The 21,711-nt window shown below is 49.1% G+C and overlaps 1 protein-coding gene across 7 annotated transcripts in view; it reads left to right on the top strand.

Moving 5' to 3' along the window:
- Positions 1-21,711, top strand: part of TRAPPC9 (trafficking protein particle complex subunit 9) — a 539,837-nt gene that overhangs the window by 346,745 nt on the left and 171,381 nt on the right. For all 7 annotated transcript variants that reach the window (XM_060287242.2, XM_060287245.2, XM_060287244.2 and 4 more), the window contains one exon: positions 11,192-11,302. In XM_060287242.2, the coding sequence (XP_060143225.1) occupies positions 11,192-11,302 (111 nt within the window). The remainder of the gene's footprint in view (positions 1-11,191; positions 11,303-21,711) is intronic.

Raw genomic sequence — 21,711 nt, 5'->3', positions numbered from 1 at the left:
CATTTTGTTTATCCATTCATTAGTTGATGGGTTGATTCCGCTTTTTGGCTGTTGGGAATAATGCTGTCATGAACATCCACATACCGGTTCTTGTGGGGACCAGCGTTCATTTCTCTTGGGCATATACCTAGGAGTGGAATTATCAGATCATGTGATAACCGTCTAACCATTTAAAGGAGCTGCCTGACCATCTTCCAGCTCGGCTGCACCATCTTACATTCCCGCCCAAACCTTCAAGCAGCGCTTGAAGGTTCCAATTCTGCACATCCTTGCCGATGCTTGTTATCCTGTATGTCTTTAGGATTCTAGCCATTCCAACTTGTTTCATCTAAAGGGAACATTTTAAAACATTATTTTAAAACTTACTCATTAAAATATCAGAAACAGAGGCCCTTCCTGCCTTCATTATGTGCAGCCCCCCAAGACCCGTCAGAGGCCGGGTTGTGTGTCAGCCGTCCACAGGGCACTGTACCCACATTTCAGTCGGTCACCAGATCTGTCCTTTCCACCTCAGTAACTCTGCATTGACTCAGGCGTGTCACCTTTGTCCCTTGGGCCAGCCTCTCCCTCCCTTTCTTGGACAGTTGCTATAGCGTTTCGAAGTCTCTTGCGTTCGTTTTCTCTTTCCAGTTCTTTCCCCCAATAGCTGCTGAAGTGTTTGTTCTAAAACACAAGCATGAGTTTGTCCCTCCTTTAGGGTCCTTCCACGAGTCCCTGTCGTCTGTAAGTCATGTTTCGGTTCCAGAGCTCAGCACACAAGGCTTTGCACAATCTGACCCAGCCTGTCTGCCTTGCCTTTTCTTGTCCCCGCCCCACGCGCCTCCTCACTCCAAGGAGACTCCTGCAAGCTCCCCGCACAGTCCGTGCTGCTCCATGCTCTGCTCCGTCCGCCTGCAGTCCTGCTCTCAAGCCTTTGGCCCCTCAGCGAATGCAGGAGCCACTCCCTTCCAGAAGCCTCCCCTGCTCGTCTTCTGTGTCTCTGTGCCACCGCCGCCCACTTGCCTTTCTCACCAGTAAGACTCAGCTTCTTCCAACCCCCGGCCCGGAGGACACCAGAGCCCTGGCTGTGACACCTCCGAGGCGCTGATCCGTCGTCCCCTGCAGAGCCAGGGGATCTGTTTCAGGTGGTCCTCACATCACACTTTGGGAAACCCAGTTCTAATGGCCAGTAAATCTACTGTCAGAGTCTTCAGTAAGATTTAGAAGCTCCATAACCTGTGTGGCAGAGGTGAAGATGAGATAATATCACCCGAAGAACATTCTGATTGTTTGTTCCATTATTTTTTTGTCATTTTAGATTGAATAAGCTCCCTGGCTTTCTTAAGACTTACAAGAAAGCTCTCCATCCTGAAACTGACTACTAATTTTTCAGGAAAGGAGGCTGATTGATAACAGGCAGGCTTGTGGAACTTTAAAAGACCACACGGGTTTGGCCAAAGGTGTATGTGGCCATCACTACCGGTCTGGCTGTGTCTTCACTCACTTTACCGCGCCCCTAGGATGGATGGAACGGTGATGTTTGGACCCTGCAGGGGCTGGGAGAGTGCGGCCAGACTCGGGGAGAAAGAGCCCCACTTAACTTTCTGGGCATGATGCCATGGTTTTTAGACAGACTCAGACCTTGGCGTGGGAATTCCTCATAGTCACTTTTAGCTGAGTCAGTGTTGAGTAATTAGCTGGGATTGCTTTGTTGGCGGGCTGTGTGCTTTCCCTTTTGCCGCTCCACTGACTGCAACCAAGCTAATAATAATCGCCACCCCTCAGATTTATGTAATATTCCGCTTGTAGTTTTACAAAGCACTTGCACTTTTTTTTCCCATTGGAGCCTCCTAATAATTCCATGACATAGGCATTCTTGTCCTCGTTGGGGAAACTGAGACTCAGAGAAATGAAATGACTTACTTATTATAAGTAAGAGATATTATATACCCATTAAGATGTTATATACCCATTAAGCAAAACTGGTGTTCTGATAAGCAATCTTCAGGCTTGGAATCGTTTCCCTTGTACCAGAGCCTTATTCGCTCAGGCTGCTTTCAGGTGGCTTCTTTCCTCTTGCTTCTGAAAGTTTAGTTTGCTTAGGATGTTTCTGGGCCTAGATTTTTAAAAATTTATACTGCTTGGGGTTTGCTGAGCTTCCTGAATCTGTAAGTTTACGTTATTTGCCAAATTTGGGGAATTTTCAGCCATTATTTCTTCAGCAGCTGTGTGTGCGTTTTATTTTGTGTCTCAAACTCCTATGACATGACTTTCAGAGCCTTTCTTGTCTCAGAAGATTGTTTTCATCCCGTTTTTTTCTCTCAGCTGTTTCCATTGGATCAATTATTAATCTGTCTTCAAATATATTAGTTTAATTCCTGTGTGGTTCAAAAAAATACTTGTGTGATTTTTACTCTTTTAAAGTTGCTAGAGGTTTTCATCATGGCCTAGAAGTGGTTTATTTTGGTAGATGTTGCATATAACTTGGGAAGTATGGATATCCTACTTTTGGGGGAGGTGGAATGTTCACTAAGCATCAGTTGGGTCCAGTTGGTCAATGGTATTGTTTGTTTTATATCCTTCCTCATTTTATGTCTACTCGTTCCCTCAATTACTCAGATAATTCACTACCTGGTGGATTCTTCAGTTTTTTCTTTTCTGAAGTGTCTCTTTGCTTCCTCTTTATATCTTCTATTTCTTTGCTGAGATTTTATCTTTTCATCTGTTTCAAGTGTGTTTGCCCTTACTTTGCGGAACGTATTTAAAGTCTTTTTCTGTTAAGACTTTCATTTGGAGGTTGTTGTCTGTTGATTTTACTTTCCTTTGCAAGTTGGCTTTTTCCTGGGTTCTTCCTATGCTGAGTGGTTATAGACTATATTCTGGACATTTCAACTACAGTGCTGTGAGGTGCTGGGGTCTTGTTTGGATCCTGCGGAGAATGCTGATATTTCTGTTCTGGTGGGTGGTCCACACCATGGTCCCGTAGTGCCTTGTGTGGGCTGTGCTGCAGTTCTGGTTTTAGAGTCTGTGGTTCTCCTTGGATCAGTCCTGTGTGCCGCCCAGTGTTCTTCTTTGGAGCTCAGTTACCGAAGCCCGTGGTTTACTGCTCAGGATCCATCCCCTCGTGCTTGCTCCACAGTGAGCCCAGGTCAGGTACCACTTTAGCAAATGGCGCTCTTCATCTCTCTCCTTTCCATAGTCGCCTCCCTTCGCTGTCTGCCCACAACAAAGCCAAGGTCTGAGTTCTTCCTCTGTGTGTCTCTGTGTGGGACTAATTGGTCAGAGGACAGAGAGGGAAATAAAGTGATGGGGACTGGCCCTGTGCTTATGGGACCTCAGTCCCTTGGGTCAGAGAGATGGTTTCCTGGCCTCGGAGTTGTATATGCTGTGCAGCCATGACCCATCGTGGCACTGTCACATAGCAGTGCTGCCCAGGGGCTGGGCTGGGAGAAACGGAGGAGAAAAAAGAAAAAAAGAAAAAGCCCACAGGACCCCCCAACACACCTTCACGGTGCCCTCTCCCACGCCTTGGACCTGGGACAGAGGCAGCTTGCGGAGCTCTGCCTGTCTGTACCTGATGGGTGCCTCTGAGCCGCCTTTTAGGACAGGGAGGACTGAGGGAAATGGAAACTCGCTCTGAAGTTCAGAGAAACTTCGGTTTCAGATCTCCTTCCCAAATCCACCTTCTATAGTTTACTCTTCGAATCTTCCAATAGCTGCTCCATGCATTATGTGTATGACTTATAGTTGGGTTCAGTAGGGGAGACACAGTGGATTATTGGTACTTACGGCATCTTTCCAGAATAGGAACTCGTCATTTTTTAAAAACATGAACCAATTCATGTCGCTCATCTGCTTAAGACTCTAAAGATAGCTTCCCATCATACTTAGAATAAAATTCAAACTTTCTGTCACGACCTTTCCTCTGTCATTAATTTCATACCACTCTCCTCCTGGCTCGTTCTGTCCCTTGATGACACCATGCCTTAAGATTTGGCCTTAACTGCTTTCTCTGGAAAGCGGTCCTCCAAGACCTTCACATGATTGCCTTCTTGTTGTGTGGGTCTGAAATGAAATGCTGTTTCATCAGAGGCCCTCCTTTGCCGTCACATCTGAAGTCAGTTTTTAATCTCTGTTTATGATTTCAGGAGATGCACTTAATTAAAAAAAAAATTTGTTAGCCACGCGTCTTGTTCTCTGCCTCAAGTCCTAGCCCACGTTTTACACCAGCCATCTCTGTGGCAGCCCGATTTATGCAGGGGTAACTTGACAGCACCTCACCTCAGCTGTGCTGCGTAGCTCTCGAGTTCTGGAATGTCTGAAAGCCTTCTCCGGGGCCGCAGCACAGGTGCACATGCCGCACAGTGTGGGGAGTTGGGGAATTGCCCCCTTTCGGGGGGAGCTTGACCAGGGAGGGCGGGGGCTGGTGGAGAAGTAATCCCCTCTCCTCTGCCTGAGGTGCACACTTCAAGGCACAGTCCGTGACTCTTCAGAGGGACCAGCGGGGTGAGCGCCAGCGGTCCACATGGTAGCCAGCTCAGTAAGGCACCGTGGTACTGCGTTCTCGCCGCACCCCGTGCCCCCGCCCTGCTCCCCTCCGCATCCCCTTCCCAAACACCTGCTCCACTCCAGCCCTCTTCTCAGGCTCTGCTTTCCCGGGGGAACCCCGGCTAAGACAACATTCTAAGTGACTTTAAAAATACCTCTTATAAAACATGTCTTACATCTTATAAGCAGCATATAAAGAAAAGTCAAGGGGATGCTAATCTATTCAGCCACACAGATTTGTCATATTTTTACATTTTGCTGTTTTTGCATCTATTTTTCTAATTTAAAGAAAGAAAAATGAAACTGTTAAAACTCTGTGTGCTCCCCTGTGACCCTATTCTCGTCCTCTCTCAGCAGGAGTGACTACTACCCTACAGTTGATTATTATAAGCAATATAGAGTATTTTTAAATATTTTAAACTTGATATAAATATGTAACTATCTCCTGCAACTTGCTATTCACTCAACCTTATTAACACGAGACTTAACCTGTGCTGAGGTTGGTAGTTCTTAATTCATCTTCGCTTATATCTAGGTTTCCAGTGTATGACGGTTACAGATTTATTTGTCTGCTCTCCAGTTGCCTGCGCTTCGTTAAAAGCAGTTCTTTGATTTTATAAATGAGGCTGCAACGCACATTTTAGGAAGCATCCTTGTGCTGAACTCTGAGAGTTGGTCCAAGATACATGCCTACAGGTTGAGTCATTAGATCAAAGGGTTCTCATCTACCACTTGGCCAGGTTGTGCCAACCCGCCCTGTGAAGGAGTTGTACCAGTTTACACCCTTAGCAGCACTGAATGAGGATTCCCATGATTCTTGCTCATCTACATCTTGGCCAACACTTGGTCTTAGAGCACATTTTAAACATTTCCAATAGGTTGGGTGGGAAGTCATACCTGAGGGTTTTCTCTCCATTTCTCTGACTACTAGTTGTATTGAGACTCTGTCCCTATATATTGGCCATTGGATTTCCTCTGCTTTAAATGGTCCAGTCTTGTTCTTTGCTCAATTTTCCATTGGATCATTTCTTTCTTATTGATTTACAGGAGTTCTTTATTAATTCAGAATTCTAATCCTTTGTCAGGTTTATGTGTTGCAAACACCTTTTCACAGCTAGCTTTTCTTTGCTTTGACTTTGATGTTTTTCCTTGTACAAAAGTGCTTCATTTCAGTGCAGCCAAACATTTCAGTCTTTTCCGTTATATATTTTTCCAGCTTGATTGAGGTAAAATTGTATGTATTTAAGGTGTACAGTGTGATATATACGTTGTGAAATGGTTAACACAGTCATGTCACATTTCATTTCATTTCACATTTCAAGCTCGTTAATGTATCTGTAACCTCTCCTAGTTACCTTGTGAGAACACTTAAGATCTAATCTCTTTGCAAATTTTAAGTATACAACGCAGTATTCTTAACTACAGTCACCATGCTGCATATTAAATCTCCAGGATTTACTCATCCTGCGTAACTGAAACTTTGTATCCTTTGACCAACCTCTCCCCCTTTCCCCCACCCCTCTACCTCTGGTTAACCACCATTCTGCACTCTGCTGTTATGAATTCAACTAATTGAGATTGTACGTGTAAGTGAGATCATGCAGTGTTTGTCTTTCCGTGTCTGGCTCATTTCACTTAGCATAATGTTCTCTGGGTTCATCCATGTCAGAAATGGTGGGATTTTTCTTTTTTCTCATGGCTGAATAATATTATGGTGTGTGTGTGTGTGTGTGTGTGTGTGTGTGTGAAAGGGGGGGGGAGAGAGAGAGAGAGAGAGAGAGAGAGAGAGACGAGTTTTTTTATTCACTCATCTGTCAATGGACACTTAGGTTTTCCCATATTTTGGCTATTATGAATAATGCTGCAGTGAATATGGGAGTGCACTTACCTCTTTGAGATACTTATTTCATTTCCTTTGGATATATACCCAGAAGTGAGGTTGCCGGATCATAGGGTAGTTCTATTACTAATTTTTTGAGGAAGTTATACACTGTTCTGTAATGGCTGCACCAATTTACATTCCCACAGGTGCACGAGAGTTCCCTTTTCTCCACATCCTCACCAACACTTATTGGTCTCTTTAATAGCCATTCTAACAGGTGTGAGGTGATATCTTATTGTGGTTTTGGTTTGTATTTCCACGATGATTAGTGATGTTAAGCACCTTTTCATATAGCTGTTGGCCATCTGCACGTCTTCTCTTGAGAAATGTCTATTCAGGTCTTTTGCCAACTTTTTTTTTTTTTTTTTTTTTTTTTTTTGCGGTACGCAGGCCTCTCACCACTGTGGCCTCTCCTGTTGCGGAGCACAGGCTCCGGACGCTCAGCCTCAGCGGCCATGGCTCACGGGCCCAGCCGCTCCGTGGCATGCGGGATCCTCCCGGACCAGGGCACGAACCCATGTCCCCTGCATCGGCAGGCGGACTCTCAACCACTGCGCCACCAGGGAAGCCCTTGCCAACTTTTTAGTTGGATGATGATGATGATGATTGCTGTTGCTATTGAGTTGTTTGTGTTTCTTATGTATTTGGGGTATTAACCCCTTTTGAGACCTACTGTATCCAAATGTTTTTTCTCATTTTGTAAGTTGCCTTTTCACTCTGTTGATTGTTTCCTTTGCTGTGCAGAAGCTTTTAGTTTGCTACAACCCCCCTTAATCTGTTTTTGCTTTTGTTGCCGGTGCTTTTGGGGTTATTTCCAAAAAGTCGTTGCCCAGACCTATGCCAAGAAGGTTTTCCCCTGTTTTCTTCTAGTCGTTTTACAGTTTCAGATCCTACATTTAAGTCTTTAATCCATTTTGAGTTGATTTTTGTATATGGTGTGCGGTAAGGGTCCAGTTTCATTCCTCTCCATGTGACTATCCATTTTATCCAACATCATTTATTGAGGAGACTGTCCTTTTCTCATTGTGCATTCTGGTGCCCTGGTTGAAGATCTCTTTATATTTTGTATGTCTTGTAGCTCATTTGAGAAATCTTTCTCTCTTTCAGGTCAGAAGTTGTTCACCTGTATTTTCTTCTACAGGATTTTAAATATTGCTTTTTACATTTATCTATTCAGTCTGTTTGGAACTTATTTTTGTTTATGGTGTGATGTAGGGATATCATTTTCTTTCTATCTGCATAACCATTTGTCCAGCACTGTTTATTGAATCTCCTTCTTAATAATCAACACTGCTACTTTGGTCATATATCCATTACCTTATTATATTCATGGATCTGCTTCTGGGCTGTTTTTTCCTTCATTGATGTGTTTATCATTGCCCCACTGCCTTCATTTTTACAGTTTTATGACAACTCTTGATATCTAGCTGGCCAAGTCGCTTCCAAAAATTTTCCTCGTTGTTGTTTTGCATGTTCTTGGCCCTTTGATCTTAGATATAAATTTTAGAATCAGTGTATCAAGTTTGACCAACACCAGAACAATGTTGGGATTTTTTATTGAGTTGCATTAAATTTATATACATTTGGAAAGAAGTGAGTTATTTAAAAATACTGAGTTTTTCTATCCTTGAACATAATACATCTCTGCATTTATTCATCCCCTTTAATATCATTTCATAAAACTTTAGAATTTTTTTCATAAACATCCTGCATATATTTGGTTAGATTTTTTCTAGGTACATTACTATTGTAAATATATTTTCTTAAAAATTGTATTTTGTACTTGTTTTTAGTTGATATATAGGAATTGATTTTGTGTGTGGATGTGTGTCTTAACCCTGTATTTAGCAACCTTTTTGAACCTATTTTTCCTCATTTTACCAAATATGACTAAATTTTTTTCACTTTTAATTCCTCTTATCTTTCCTAGCCCTGTCCCCTCACGAGAGTGTGAGTTCCGTGAAAGCAGAGATCCTGCTTCTCCTGTTCACTTCCATATCCCAAGTGCTTAGAATAGTACCTGCCCCACAACAGGTACTCAGTAGATATTTATATTTGTTACATGAATTAATAAATAAAATTAATTGTCCTAATTCTAGATAGGAAATAGTGCGTACTAACTATATAGACGTGGCTTCACACGCACTGTTCGCTGTGCCTGGGCTGTGCCTCTCCTTTCCACCTGGCGGCCTCATCTCCTCCCTCCAACTTCACTCCAGATTCTTTCCTGCTGCTGGGCACTCCCCGCCCCCCCCCCCTGCTCCCGCCCCCCGACCAGGCAGATGGATCTGAAGCCTTACTCTGATCTCGGTTCTTCTAGGAAGCTTTCCTGGGCTTCCCTGTACTTCAGAAAGATGGATCCAGAAAAACCAAAAAAACCAAAAATAAAACCAAAAAGCAAATAAGAATTAAAAGTAAATTATATGCTTAAACACAGATTAAAACTTAAGAGAATCATCCAAAGAGGTATGGAAAGATAACAGAGTAAATGACACGATGGTGGGCGCACAGTGCTACTGCAGTTTGGGAAAGGGAATTAATTTATGAATAATAGATAGAAAGCAAAGATCCACCAGCATCTCATCCTGCCAGCAATTAGGAGGAACAGAAACACTGGATCAAGCGCCCCATACTCAGACGGTGAGTCAGAAAAAACAGAGGACAAAAAAGTATTACATTCCGACGTTGTTCATTCCTGTGCAGTTTTCTAACAACTATATTCCGTGGGTGAAAACAGCATGTATTTGAATCTTTTCTCTCCTGCTTTTAAATATCACTTCAATTTTCTGCCTCTGATAAATGTTTTATGAATTTCCTTTTCTGATGAGAGGTTTTGCTGTGATTAAAGATTTCATCAAGTTATGACAAAGGCAGAATAGATCTTCATTCTCGAAAGCTCATTTTCCTGTGGGCTGAGTGAAGAGGCCTCTCGGAGGCAGCTGTCAGAGCTAATGAATGTTTTTCCAAGTGCTGAACCTCTGGGGAGGACACCCCGACCCACAGAACCCAGAATCAGCTCAAGACGTGGCGTGCGACGTCTCGTAGTGCGTAGCGGGACGATCAGGCTGCTGCTTCCACCATCTCCCTTGAGAGTAAGCGCACGTGTGTGTTTTGAGAATCTGGTATCTCACAGATGCCCAGTGGCCTTAGGATGCTGTCAGTCTTTGTGTATGTGAGCGCGCGTGTGTGCGTGTGTGAACCCCTGGACACGTCACTGCGCCCTCTCCACCTCGGTTCCCTTCTCTGGAAAGAACAGGGGACGCAGTTTGGGTTGGAATATGCGTCTTCATCCGCTGTGAGCGCTACAGGATTTCTAGCTCGATGTCTTGACTCTCGGTCATCACCAGCACTTTTCGTCATCTCCTGAGCCTCCCTCTCCTCTCCTCTCCTCTCCTCTCCTCTCCTCTCCATCAGTGGGTCTCGGGAGGACAACCTTGCAGGGCTTTTGTATGAAATAAGCAATGCAGGCAGCCGGCACGTGTGGGTGTGAGTCCTGTCTCCCCTTTGCTTAACAACCAGCGAAATCTTCCCTTGTCACACTTTGGGAAACACACCTGAGAATTCAGATGCCCTATGGAAGGTCATGTTTTGAAGAAATGCTCAGCTGAAAGAGACCAGAGCACAGGTCCTTTTCTGAGGCTTTTTTTTTTTTCTTCTCTGAAAATCTCCTTACCCTGTTCCTCCAGGAAGGAGGATGGCTGCTGCCTCTGTTGCTGTCTGCTCCTGTCTTAGGCCCGGTTGTCCCGTTTTGATGAGCGGACGCTTATCCATCAGCTGTCATGAGCCAGCTGCGACACTTGGTGTTTGAGATGCTGTGTTAGTTTTAGGCAAGCACTGGACCGTAATGGGGACCTGACAAATGGCAGCTAGCACAAACGAAGCGTACGTGGCTGGAATTTTGTTTTTCACATGTAGCTAATGGGTCTGTGCTATCATTTCCCAGGGCCCCACTCTGCCCTCCATAGCCATGGCGTTCGTCCCCATCGCCCCCTAGAGTCCCTGAGCTTCTTGGCGTCCTGCTCCTCCCCGGGGAGGAAGCAAAGGGAGTCAGGAGGTGGAAGGGTGGCGCCTTCCCCTCTCAAGGACTTGTCTTCTTGTTTGGGATGAAAAGTCTCCAGAAGCCGGTTATTGGCTGGAACTTTGTTCCATGGCGCTCCCCTTGGGGAAGGGGGCGGCGGGAACTTGGTTACTGCAGTTTTACTGTCTGCGGTAGAGAAGGCCAGGGAAAGGAGGTTTCAGGTGGGTGGTGAGTGACCCCAGGTGTCACCCACAGTTCTGGGGGAGTGAGGGGTGGCCCCCATGAGGACTCTCGGTGGACATGTGCACAGACAGCATGGGCACGGCTCTCTGTGGACCCCTGCCCAGCACCTGGCCTGGCACCCGTAGAAATCCAGGGCCATGACGTGGTCACTTATTGAATGACACTGTATGCCGAGTGCTTTCCCACTGGGTCACGCGTCCTAGTGGTCACACGTGTGAGGCTTGGAGAACTCAAGTTACCTTCCCAAGGTCACTCAGTGTGTAAAGGGCAGAGCTGGGTTGTAAGCATGTGTCCCAGGACCAAGGAGGACCTCCTGTCCAAACCCATTGTGTAGAATTCACAATTAGTTCAGAATGCGTCTTCTTCGTAAGCCTTTGTGTCCCGGGGTACATGACATTTTGATAAATCGTACTTCTCGTGTCCTCCAGTGGTGTAAAATCTTCGGGGGTTGGGGGAAGCGGAGTCACCCTCCTCTTTGGCTGCCAGAAGATGCTGAACTTGGCTTTGTCTTTGCACCGCAGTGCCCGGCAGTGCCACCTGCTCCTGGACGTCTTCAACTCCACGGAGCACGAGCTGACAGTCAGCGCGCGGAGCAATGAAGAGCTCGTCCTGCACGCCGGCGAGTGCCAACGGTGAGTGTCGTCACGGCCCCACGTGCTCCCTGGTCCTGCTCTCATCACCCTGCTTGGGAGGTGCTGAAACAGTCCAGCCTCGAGACCTTAGAGGGTGGGCAGTCTGGTCCCCCTTTCAGAGGCATCACAGCCCTTATTCACGTTCAGTGACAGGATCGGTCGTGGTTGCAAATTGGAGCCAAGTGTACAGTCAAGGTAGAAATGAATGGTGTCCGTCCAAGGAAGCAGCTTTCAGGCACCGTGTCTGAGGACGTCCAGACATCTGGGCGAGGCCTTTCACTTCTAAATTCTTAAGAAAGCTGGGCTCACTGGGTGTTGATCTGAGGGACGCATATCAATGTCAATGGGAAGCTCCTTGGAGAAATTAATGTCACAGGAGACAGGCCAGGCAGAGGTGCCTGGAAGAGGTGCTGTGTCACCCGAGCTCAGCCTTTGGAGGGCAAAGAGAGGTGGCCCCCGTGGGCCCTGGCCAGGGTCAGCCGCAGGACGTGCCCTGGTCCAGCAGAGGCGAGCAGGGAGCCAGGGTGGAAGTAAGAGCTGACCAGGAGCAGAGCCGGGGCCACAGGGGCAGGTCCGGAGGCAGGTCGAGCTCGGTGACTCTGGAAAGAAGCTCTTTGCTGTGGTGGGGATCGCTTCCCCAGGGCCTGGCCCACTCGTACTCCTCTGGGCCTCTCTCCAGACCAGGAGCTGTGCCCCCAAGTGCAGCTTGGATGTTAGGGCCACACCCTTATAGGTGGGGGTATAGCTGGAGTAAGATATAGGTGAAATATCATTTTTATTTGTAATTGCAAAATACTTGAAACATATAGAAAATAATTTAGATACTAGCATACCATATCTCAGGTTTCAGCGTTTTGCTATATTTGCTCGACATCTCTCCCTCTCTGTCTCCCTCTCTGTCTCTGTCTCCTTCTATCTTTCTGTCTTCTCTCTCTCTCTCTCTCTCTCTCCCTCAAGGAAATAAAATGTTAAAAAAAAATAGTGGACGTTAACACCATTGGTCAGTGGGGAGGAGGGAATGCAAATTTAAATCGCAATGAGAGAGCACTACACACTCATGAGAATGCTTAAAATGACAGACTGACAATGTCAGGTGTCCACAAGGAACATGAAGCAGCTGGAAGGTTCATGCCTGGGTGGGAATGTGAAACAGTGCAACCACTTTTGAAGAGGCTGCTGCAGTTTCTTATAAAACTAAACATACACGTACTCTGCCCAGCAGTTCCAACTCTAGTTATTTATTCAAGAAAAATTTAAAAACATATGTTCACAAAAAGACCTATAAAGAATGTTCCAAGCCAAAAAGTAGAGCTCAGGTGTCTGTTACAGGAGAATGAATTAACAAATGGTGGCGTTTTCCTAATGGGATATTACTCAACAACAAAAACTGATAAACTCCTAATACATCACCATGGGAGAATCTCAGGAACCTTATGCTGAGTGCGGGGAGCCTGACCCAAAATAGAATGTACCGTGTGGTTCCCTTCATTTGAGATCCCAGAACCAGCAAAACTCTTCTGTGACGGTGGAAACAGAGAATCGGTTGCTTCTGGAGAGGTTGGGATGGGCTTTGACCAGGAAGGGGCACAAGGGGATTTTCTAGGTGATGGCCATGTTGTATAGCTTGACATTTGGGTGTGGGTTCCACAGGTGCTTGCCAATGTTAAAATTTAGCCAACGTGTACTTAAGATTTGTGCATTTCTCTGAGTCGATTTTATATCAAAAGAAAAACTGTAAGCAGATGTTAAACTCTGCCTGTTGAAGGACTTGGGGGTGGTGTATGATATCTGCACTAGTCTTTGAAATGCCTAAAAAACTAGATTCCTGGATGGGTGGAGGGATGGGAACATGGACAGACTGAGTTGATAAAGCAAATAGAATAAAATGTTAATTATAGAATATACCAGTGGGTATATAGAGTATTCTCCGAGGAATTCTTTCAACTCGTAAGAAAATGTTGGAAAAAAATAAGCAACTGAAAAAGCAGCGAAGGGCTTTCCTGGTGGCGCAGTGGTTGGGAGTCCGCCTGCCGATGCAGGGGACGCAGGTTCGTGCCCTGGTCCGGGAAGATCCTACATGCCGCGGAGCGGCTAGGCCTGTGAGCCATGGCCACTGAGCCTGCACGTCTGGAGCCTGTGCTCCGCAACAAGAGAGGCCACGATAGTGAGAGGCCCGTGCACCGCGATGAAGAGTGGCCCCCGCTTGCCACAACTAGAGAAAACCCTCGCACAGATACGAAGACCCAACACAGCCAAAAATAAATAAATAAATAAATAAAGCAGCGAAGCCTGACAGCCCCGCCCCCGGCCCCCACCCCCACCTTCCTTTCTCTTCCTCCTCCCAGAGTCTGTGTGTCTCGGAGGCCATGGCATCATCCACTCCACACTTTACTGCTTTATTGTATTTATTTATAGGCACAACAAGCACTGTATTCAGTTTTTTTTTTAATGTCATTAGTGGTTCCATATCGTACGTCGTTTTCTGCGTGTCTTTATAACTTTAAATCAGCACTGTGCTCTGGAGTCGACTGTGAATCAGGCTTTTGCCTTCTGACTGCTCTTCGTGATTCGTTCGTGAATGCACCGTTTATCCCTCTCCACGCGGATCCACCGCGAGATTGCTTCCAGGGTGTGGCTGTCTAATGTCATTATCGATGATGATGACATATAAATGCACGGTCGTATTTGCTGTCTGGGGCTGGTGCTGGGAGGGCGTTGATGGCCTAACCCTTGAGAGGAAGGAAACACTCCCTCAAGAGCTCCTTGTTCTAGGGGGTTCTTGCTGTGTGGGCGTGTGCAGGGCTCACGTGCTTGTGCACGGAGGCCGTGGCGGCCGTGCTGAGTGTTCTGGCTCCGGGGCGTGAGGACAGGCTCTTTCCTGGGCTGCTGCTGCGTCCCTGGGCCCCGTGCTGGTCCCCAAGTTGTGAAGGAGACCGTCTGCCCCCTGCCTTGTCTGCCTCGTCTAGGTGTTTTGATGTAGCCCGGGATCCCAGAGGACATCCTTCTGGTCGTCTCGTGACACCAACATAAATCCTGCTTTAAAAAAATTACAAACTGCTGAGCTTGTTCTAGGCTTGACTCACTGTCAGCCACAGAAGTCAGCGATGTTAACAACCCCGTTCGCAACTAAGCACAGTTCAGTCTTGTGCTTCCGGCTTCTTCCTTGCTAAGCTTTTTGCTTAAATTCTCGTTTCTTGATGCATCTAACTCATGCATTCTTTATTCATTCATAAAATATTCATTCGATAAATATTGATGCTTTGAGAACTTGCTCTGCGGTGCCTGCGTCAGGCTCCAGGAGCCACAGGATGAGTAAGCAAGGACCCCTCATGGCCGGGAGTTGACGACACTCCCCGGCCGGGGCGGCCCTGCCACTCCTGCCTGATGGGACCTCCTGCTGTTTTGGGTGGGGGGGTAAACCGGAGGTTGTGATGCTCCGTTCTGTCTGAGGAGTCAACTTTGGCTCTGCTCCCACTGCCCCCGCTAACCCAGGGGTGACCACCGGGCATCCCAGCGTTCGCGGGGATGCAGGGAGTCACTGCACTTCCCTTTCCAGACCTCTCCAGCTTTGCCTGGTTTGGACACACGCTCTGCCTCCGTGGAGAGGGCCCAGGTCTTTGGTCTAACGGAGCAGGTCTGGGGGAGGAAGCTGTGGTGGGTGGACCTTGAGCTCAAGGTGGACTCAAGGTGGAAGCCCCTTGAGTCCTGGGCTGCTGTCCCCGTACCTCCAGGTTCTGTCTCCTTGGAGCCCAGTGCCCTCCCGGAGTCCTGAGCTCAACCCCCGAAGGCTGTCACCCGGCACCCCACACACACACCTCAGGCTTCCCTAGGTGCTCGTGAGGGCTGCCCTCGGCCAGGCTCGGCCACTCTGAGGAGAGCAGGGCGGGCCAGCTCTCCCCGGTGGTGAGGGCAGCGGTGGCCCTCAGACTCTGGCTTTATCTCCCAGTGCATGGCAGGCCACCTTCCCACTGCTCCCTGGGGAGTGGGCAGATGAACCACGGCTTCTGCCAGGGTGACACAGACTCACCCTCAGTGAAAAGCCGTATTCCTGGAATCCACGTAGCTGTGATGCTGCTCTTCTCAGAGCCCTGGCATCCTGGGTCACAAGGCATTTGACATCCTTTTAAGGGTGACCTGCAGTCCAGGAGAGGGACCAACTCCAATTAGACTGTTGGGAGCCTGCATCTGTCTCCCCCTCCCTCCGGGTAGAAAGGCGTGCCAAGTACAAGAGAAACGTGTCCTTGGAGTCACAGTTTCTGAGCCCCATGTGTTTGCAGGTCAGGCACTCACTCCTCCTAGTACCCTCACATAGGAGATTCTGTCCGCATGTTATAGACAAGCAGACTGAGTACAGAGGTCAAAGGCACTTGGTGGGACCCAGGTCTGAATGACGCCACGGCTGAGCTTGGAATGGTGATTTAAGATGGGCTGGAGATGCTAACACCTATGTATGGAATCTAAAAAACAAACAAAAAAAAATGGTCATGAAGAACCTAGGGGCAAGATGGGAACAAAAACACAGACCTACTAGAGAATGGACTTGAGGATACGGGGAGGGGGAAGGGTAAGCTGGGACAAAGAGAGTGGCATGGACATATATACACTACCAAGCGTAAAATAGGTAGCTAGTGGGAAGCAGCCGCATAGCGCAAGGAGATCAGCTCGGTGCTTTATGACCACCTAGGGGGGTGGGATAGGGAGGGTGGGAGGGAGACGCAAGAGGGAGGGGATATGAGGATGTATGTATACGTATAACTGATTCACTTTGTTATAAAGCAGAAACCAACACATCATTGCAAAGCAATTATACTCCAATAAAGATGTTAAAAAAAACAGATGGGCTGGAGGGGGTGGGGGGAAGCAGGTTCTGTTTTCTCCTCTTTCTGCTCTGTGCAGCCTTAGGTAAGCTGTGACTAGCGCTGAAGTCCATTGTCAAGTGTACAGGCCGGCAGGAGTCGGGGAGGCGGGGGAGCAGGCTGGGTGTCCGGCTCAGAAGGCTTTCATTCATTCCTTCAACAAGCACCTCCCGAGTGGCGAGCGAGTACCACGCCCTGCCAGGAGATAGCATAGTGAGTAAGGTCCTCACTGTGTCCTCACTGCACTTACGTTTGGTGTGGAAAAAAGGCAGGGATTGTCGCACAGGCTGAGGAGAATCCAAAGCTGAGAGGAAGAAACCCAGCTTGGGGCTGGGAAGGCTTCCTGGAGGAAGTGGTGCTAATACAGAACAGGACACTGAGTAGGAGTGAGGTGGAGCTGGAGTGCAAGGGAGAGCAGCCCAGGTGAAGGGGCAGCACACCCTGGAAAGGGGCGTGTGCATGGGGTGGCGTGAAGGGCCTCTTCACAGGCTGCACATTCGAGTTTTTAAACTGGAAATACCACTCTTATACCCGTATTTCCTAGGGCTATCTATGTCATCTTATAATTTAAGATACAACGTTTCAGCAAATGGATGTAGCAAGTACCTTTTCACCTTCCTCATCTTTTCTGTGAAAGGTCCTTTGGAAATCGGTGACTCATCTCTCTTTCTGTGGCCTGGTTGATGCATCAGTTCTGTAATTAAGCACCATTAGTTAACTTCACTTTTGCCATACACAATTTGTGACGCTTGGTCTGTGCTGATTGCCTTTCCTGGGGCTCCACGCCATCGGTCGTGACATTGAGAATGTCCTCCAGACTTGCAGCTAGATGCCTGTAGTAACATTCATTTTTACCCGAGGGGTGGTGTAAGGAAGAACCCACTTTCACAAGCATCTCTGCCTTTAATCCTCATCCTCAAGCTGTGGGCATTGTGCCCATCTCTGCTTATGTGTAAGAGAGCTCGAACTTGCCAAGGGCCACGCAGTTCGTTGTAACTGGAACCCAGGGCTGCGCAGTTGCCACCATACCCCTCCACGGGAGTTACCTACACTTCTTTAGGCTATGTCCCCAGAACTGGGCATCCCCCCTCCTCCAGTTTCAAAAGATGACCAGAAACAGTAGAACGCTTTTCTGAGTGAAACAGCATGAACTTCCTTAAGAAAATACAGTGTCGCCAGCAGCAAATGTACTGGGAAAATTAAGGTATGACAATTATTGTGTTTTTGCTTAATTATCAAACCATTAAAATTAAATTTCACGACAACCCTCATTTATGCACAAATCTCTCTTAATTTACAGTAACAGATGCCGTCTCATCCCGTGCTTCAGGCTACCCCGCCTTGTCCCGCCCTCACTCACAAGGAGCCACTGCCTGCTTGGCAGGCCTGGCACGTCTGGTCCAGGCGTCTCCTCGCTGGGGAGCCTCGCCGTTGGCTGACTGAGAACAGGTCAGCCCTGTCCAGTGTCCGGATGGTGCACCGCACGGGTCCTAGAATGGCTGTCACGCCAGAGGGGCAGGGACGGGCTCTAGAGCAAGTACAACTTCGGCGCTCTGAGACTTTCCCCTTGACGCCGTCCAGGCCTTGGGGAGGGCCAGACCCTCACATCTGGAGGATCCTGGCAGGGCTCTGGGGCGGCAGTGGGAAGGCCTGGGTGCCCCACGGCATTGTGGTTGTGTTTCTAGGGTTCTCTTGATGGTCCGAGGGGTCCAGCCTGTGGCGCAGCACTGCATTCAGCCCGCAGTTTATTTCCGGTTTAGCTTTTCTTCTTCTGCCTCCTGAGTGGCTTTAGATAAGCCTTTTCCCTCCTCTAGGTTTTAACCTCTTCCCTGGTCCTTTGAGAGGCTCAGACAATGTTTCCTGTAGGAATGAACGAGCAAAAGAAGTGATCACGTGATAAGCGATGACTTGTGATCGGTTACTTGCTGGGCTGCGTGTTCTGTCTTCAACGTGTCTTTTGAGGTCGCTATCATGACCATCATCCCTATTTAGCAGGTGAAGAAACTGAGGCTCAGAGAGGTGACCAGCCAGGTGACCACTGAGGTCCTGTCCTCCTCTCATTTTGACTTTGGTCTCCTGTAACTCCCCGCAGCGGGGTTTGGGGAGCAGCCTGTGCGTCCTCTACCCCCGCGATTGTTCACCTGTGTGCAGGTGCCCCCCCTGGGAACAGTGAGTGTGTCAGCGGTGATTTCTGCGCAGGCCAACCTCTGGTGTTTACCCGAGCCCAGAACAGCCCCAGCCCTAAATGTCTAGCTCCTCCTACCAACTGTCTCCGTGTCTCTCTCTCGTTTAGTTCTGTCGAACGCTTCACGGAATCATGCAAGGAAGCCCTTGTTAGGAGCCCGGTGTTGTTGCCCTTTGCTGTGTAACCGCAGCTGGAATTTGCGCATGGCCTCCTTCCACGGGTGGCCTGCCCTGTCCCCTGCAGTCAACAAGCCTGTGCCCCCAGCCCGGTGGTCTCTTCTGCAGCCGTTATGAGTCAGAAGACTTTGTGGATTTTCTTTGTTCCTTTTTCAGGCTGGGAGGAAAGTGGGAGAGTCCTTCAGAAAGTAAACTTATGGAAACCAGGAGAAAGCACCGTGGTGTGTTCTTGTCCTTTCAGCTGCCCGATGGGGAAACTGAGGCTCGGGTTTGCTTCACAGGCCCCGGGCAGAATGACGCTGGTGCCGGGCGCCTCGCTCCCTGGCCACAGCGTCTCTGCCACCCCACTCTGCATCCCTTCCAGTTAGCGGTTTTGCAAGTCTCCTAAGAGAAACCCGATGGCGCCAGAATCAGTAGGATCCCCTAATGATTCGTAGGCAGCAAGAAGAGGGGCCAGAGCTCAGCCTGGAGAAGCATCCAGGTGGCAGAGGTTCGATACCTGGAAGGTGCTGCAGTTTGCGGACTCCGATGACAGGAGAGAGTCTCTCCTCTTCGTGAGAGGAGAAAAACCAGGTCACTCGCTTGGGCTCCACACGCCAGGCAGCTCTGTGTGGCCTCTGTTCTCCTGAGCGACTGGAGCCTCCCTGGGGCAGGAGGTGGTGCCCCCTGCACCCACGCCCTGGCTGCAGGCTGGTGTTCAGGCGCCCGCCCCGTGGACACGGGGGGCACAGACCTGGGGCCACACAGAGCCCAGGCCCGGTCTCGCTCGGCCACTGGCTGGCTCGGCGGTCTGGGTAAGTCGCCTGGCCTTGTCGAGCTTTCAAGTAAAGTGGGGATGCCGATGCGTGTCCTGCAGGTCGTTATAAGTCCTAAAGTTAGTCCAGGCTGTGTGCCTAGCACTGCACGTGACCCCCGGCAGGTGCCCCATGACGGGCAGGTCGTGTTATTTTCAGCTGTGAGAACGGCTCCCACCGTCCGAGCCGCCAGGCCTAGGGAAGGGCGTGCGCTGGGGGTCTTGTGCTTCCTTTCTGGGGAGATGACTGCGGAGTTCTGCTCAAGTGCTTAGTTATGACTTGGAGCCGCATTGCCCAGGCTTCTGGGCAGTGACTGACGTGGGGACAGAAGGTCCTCCTCTGTCAGGAGCCAGAGGCCACCCAGCCACTTCACAGGGAGGACTTACTATGAGGACTTGTTAACGAGGCCTGACCAGGGAACTGGTAACCAGGTAACTGGAAGGGTAGAGGGCGACACTGAGGCGTCCGCTGTAGCAGACCTGCCGCCCCTGGGTCTGGGGGCCGAGGTTATGGGCAGGCATCATTGCAGTTGGGAGCTGGGGGTTGGCGGGACGCCCGGGGTCTCGGGGGAGGTGCACCCACAGGAATCTCAGGCAGATGACCACCCCTGGGAAGTGACAGGAAGGCCCGGAGAGAGCAAGGCCGTCCCCCTGTGGTCCCTCGACCTTCGGCACAGATGGGAGAGCAGAACGTGGCCTGCAGGGTCAGCACTGCGGGACTTCAAGCCTTGATAGAGCCGCCCCACCGGGTCCTCCCCGATCTCCCCCTGGAGCCGTGTCTTGCTCCTCTGTGTGTCCGTGTGCCACCTGGGCATCGGGACCTGTAAATCTCGCCTGGCGACTCTAGCGTGTGGCCCTGTGCGGGGACCACGGGGCTCGACTGGGGGTTCTTTGAGGGCAGTGTGTGTGTGTTGCTCAGCTCTGAACATCCCTCTAACACCTTGATCCACTGTCAGGCACACAGCAGGTGCTCAGGTAATGTGCATGAGTGAGGGAGTTAGCAGTGGGCGTGCTGAGTGTCATCACAAGTGTTCCCCTCCTCCTTAGGGGTCCTCCTCAGGGCGCCTCCACTCACAGCCTGACTCAGGCAGGCTTTAAGCTGACCCCATCGGGTCCTCCTGGTTCCGTTCACCAGGAAGAGGTGGCGGGTCGTGACACGGGTCTTGTGTTCTCTTTGGTGCTTATCCCTCACACTCCCAAGCCCAGTCTCCCCCAGCCACGGTGCTCCGGTTGGTCTGGAGCTAGAAATTCTGGGAACTCATCTTTCCCTTCATGGGGATTGGAGTCTGGCCGTGGAGCCCCATGTGCAGACCTCTCAGGGCCCCCAAAGGTGTCTGCCCACATGTTAGGGAAAGGGTCTCATCTTATCCGGTGGGAAGAGGAGAGTGCCCTGGACCAAGCCGAGACGTGCGCTGCAACCCCAGCTCTGCTGGTCCTTGGTCGTGCCCTTGGCTGGTCCTTCACACTCTCTGATGCTAACGCCTCATCTGTCAGATGGGCGGGGGGAAGAAGCCCAGCCATGCCCACCTCGGCACTGGGCCACTTCAGTGAAGGTGCCGAAGGGAAGGGGTGTGTCGTTATTCATTCTTTTACTTAAAAAACTTTATGTGGAGAATTCAGATATATACAAGAGGTGCTGTCACAGTACTTCTCACCCAGCTTCTATAACTAGTGACTCATGGCCAATCTTTTTCATCTCTCCTTCACCAACTGCCCCATTTCCTGTGTTATTTTGAAGCAAATCCAAGACGACGTATCGTTTCATCTGCAAATATTTTAATAGTCAACATTGGAGTTCTTTTAAAAAACATAACTGCAATGCCATATCATGTTTTAAAATGAGCAGTTCCTCAATATCAATGTTTAAATTTCCAGTGATCTCGGTGTCATGTTTTGTTTTTTCTTTTTTCTTTTTTTTTTTTTTTTTTGCGGTACGCGGGCCTCTCACCGCCGCGGCCCCTCCCGTTGCGGAGCACAGGCTCCGGACACGCAGGCTCAGCGGCCATGGCTCACGGGCCCAGCCGCTCCACGGTACGTGGGATCTTCCCGGACCGGGGCACGAACCCGCGTCCCCTGCATCGGCAGGCGGACTCTCAACCACTGCGCCACCAGGGAAGCCCACGGTGCCATGGGAAGCCCACGGTGCCATTCCATTTTTTGGAATCAGAATTCAAGAGGTTGATAAGTCTCACGTCCATTTTTAATCTGTAGGCTCCCTGTGCATCTCTTTTTTCTCACAATTGTTCATTGACTAAATCAGGTCCCCCAGTTGGGGATTTGGCCAGTTGGGTGCCTGTGGTGGTGGTGACCTTGCTCCTCTGACTGACTTCTTTTTCTTTATTCCTTATTAAATTGGTAGTAAGCTCTAGAGGCTTGATCATATTCAGTGATAGTTTTCT

This window comes from Globicephala melas, chromosome 17, assembly GCF_963455315.2.
Source record: "Globicephala melas chromosome 17, mGloMel1.2, whole genome shotgun sequence".
Lineage (NCBI taxonomy): Eukaryota > Metazoa > Chordata > Mammalia > Artiodactyla > Delphinidae > Globicephala > Globicephala melas.
The sequence above is the reverse complement of the archived record's forward strand: the minus strand, read 5'-3'. Positions and strand labels throughout refer to the sequence as shown.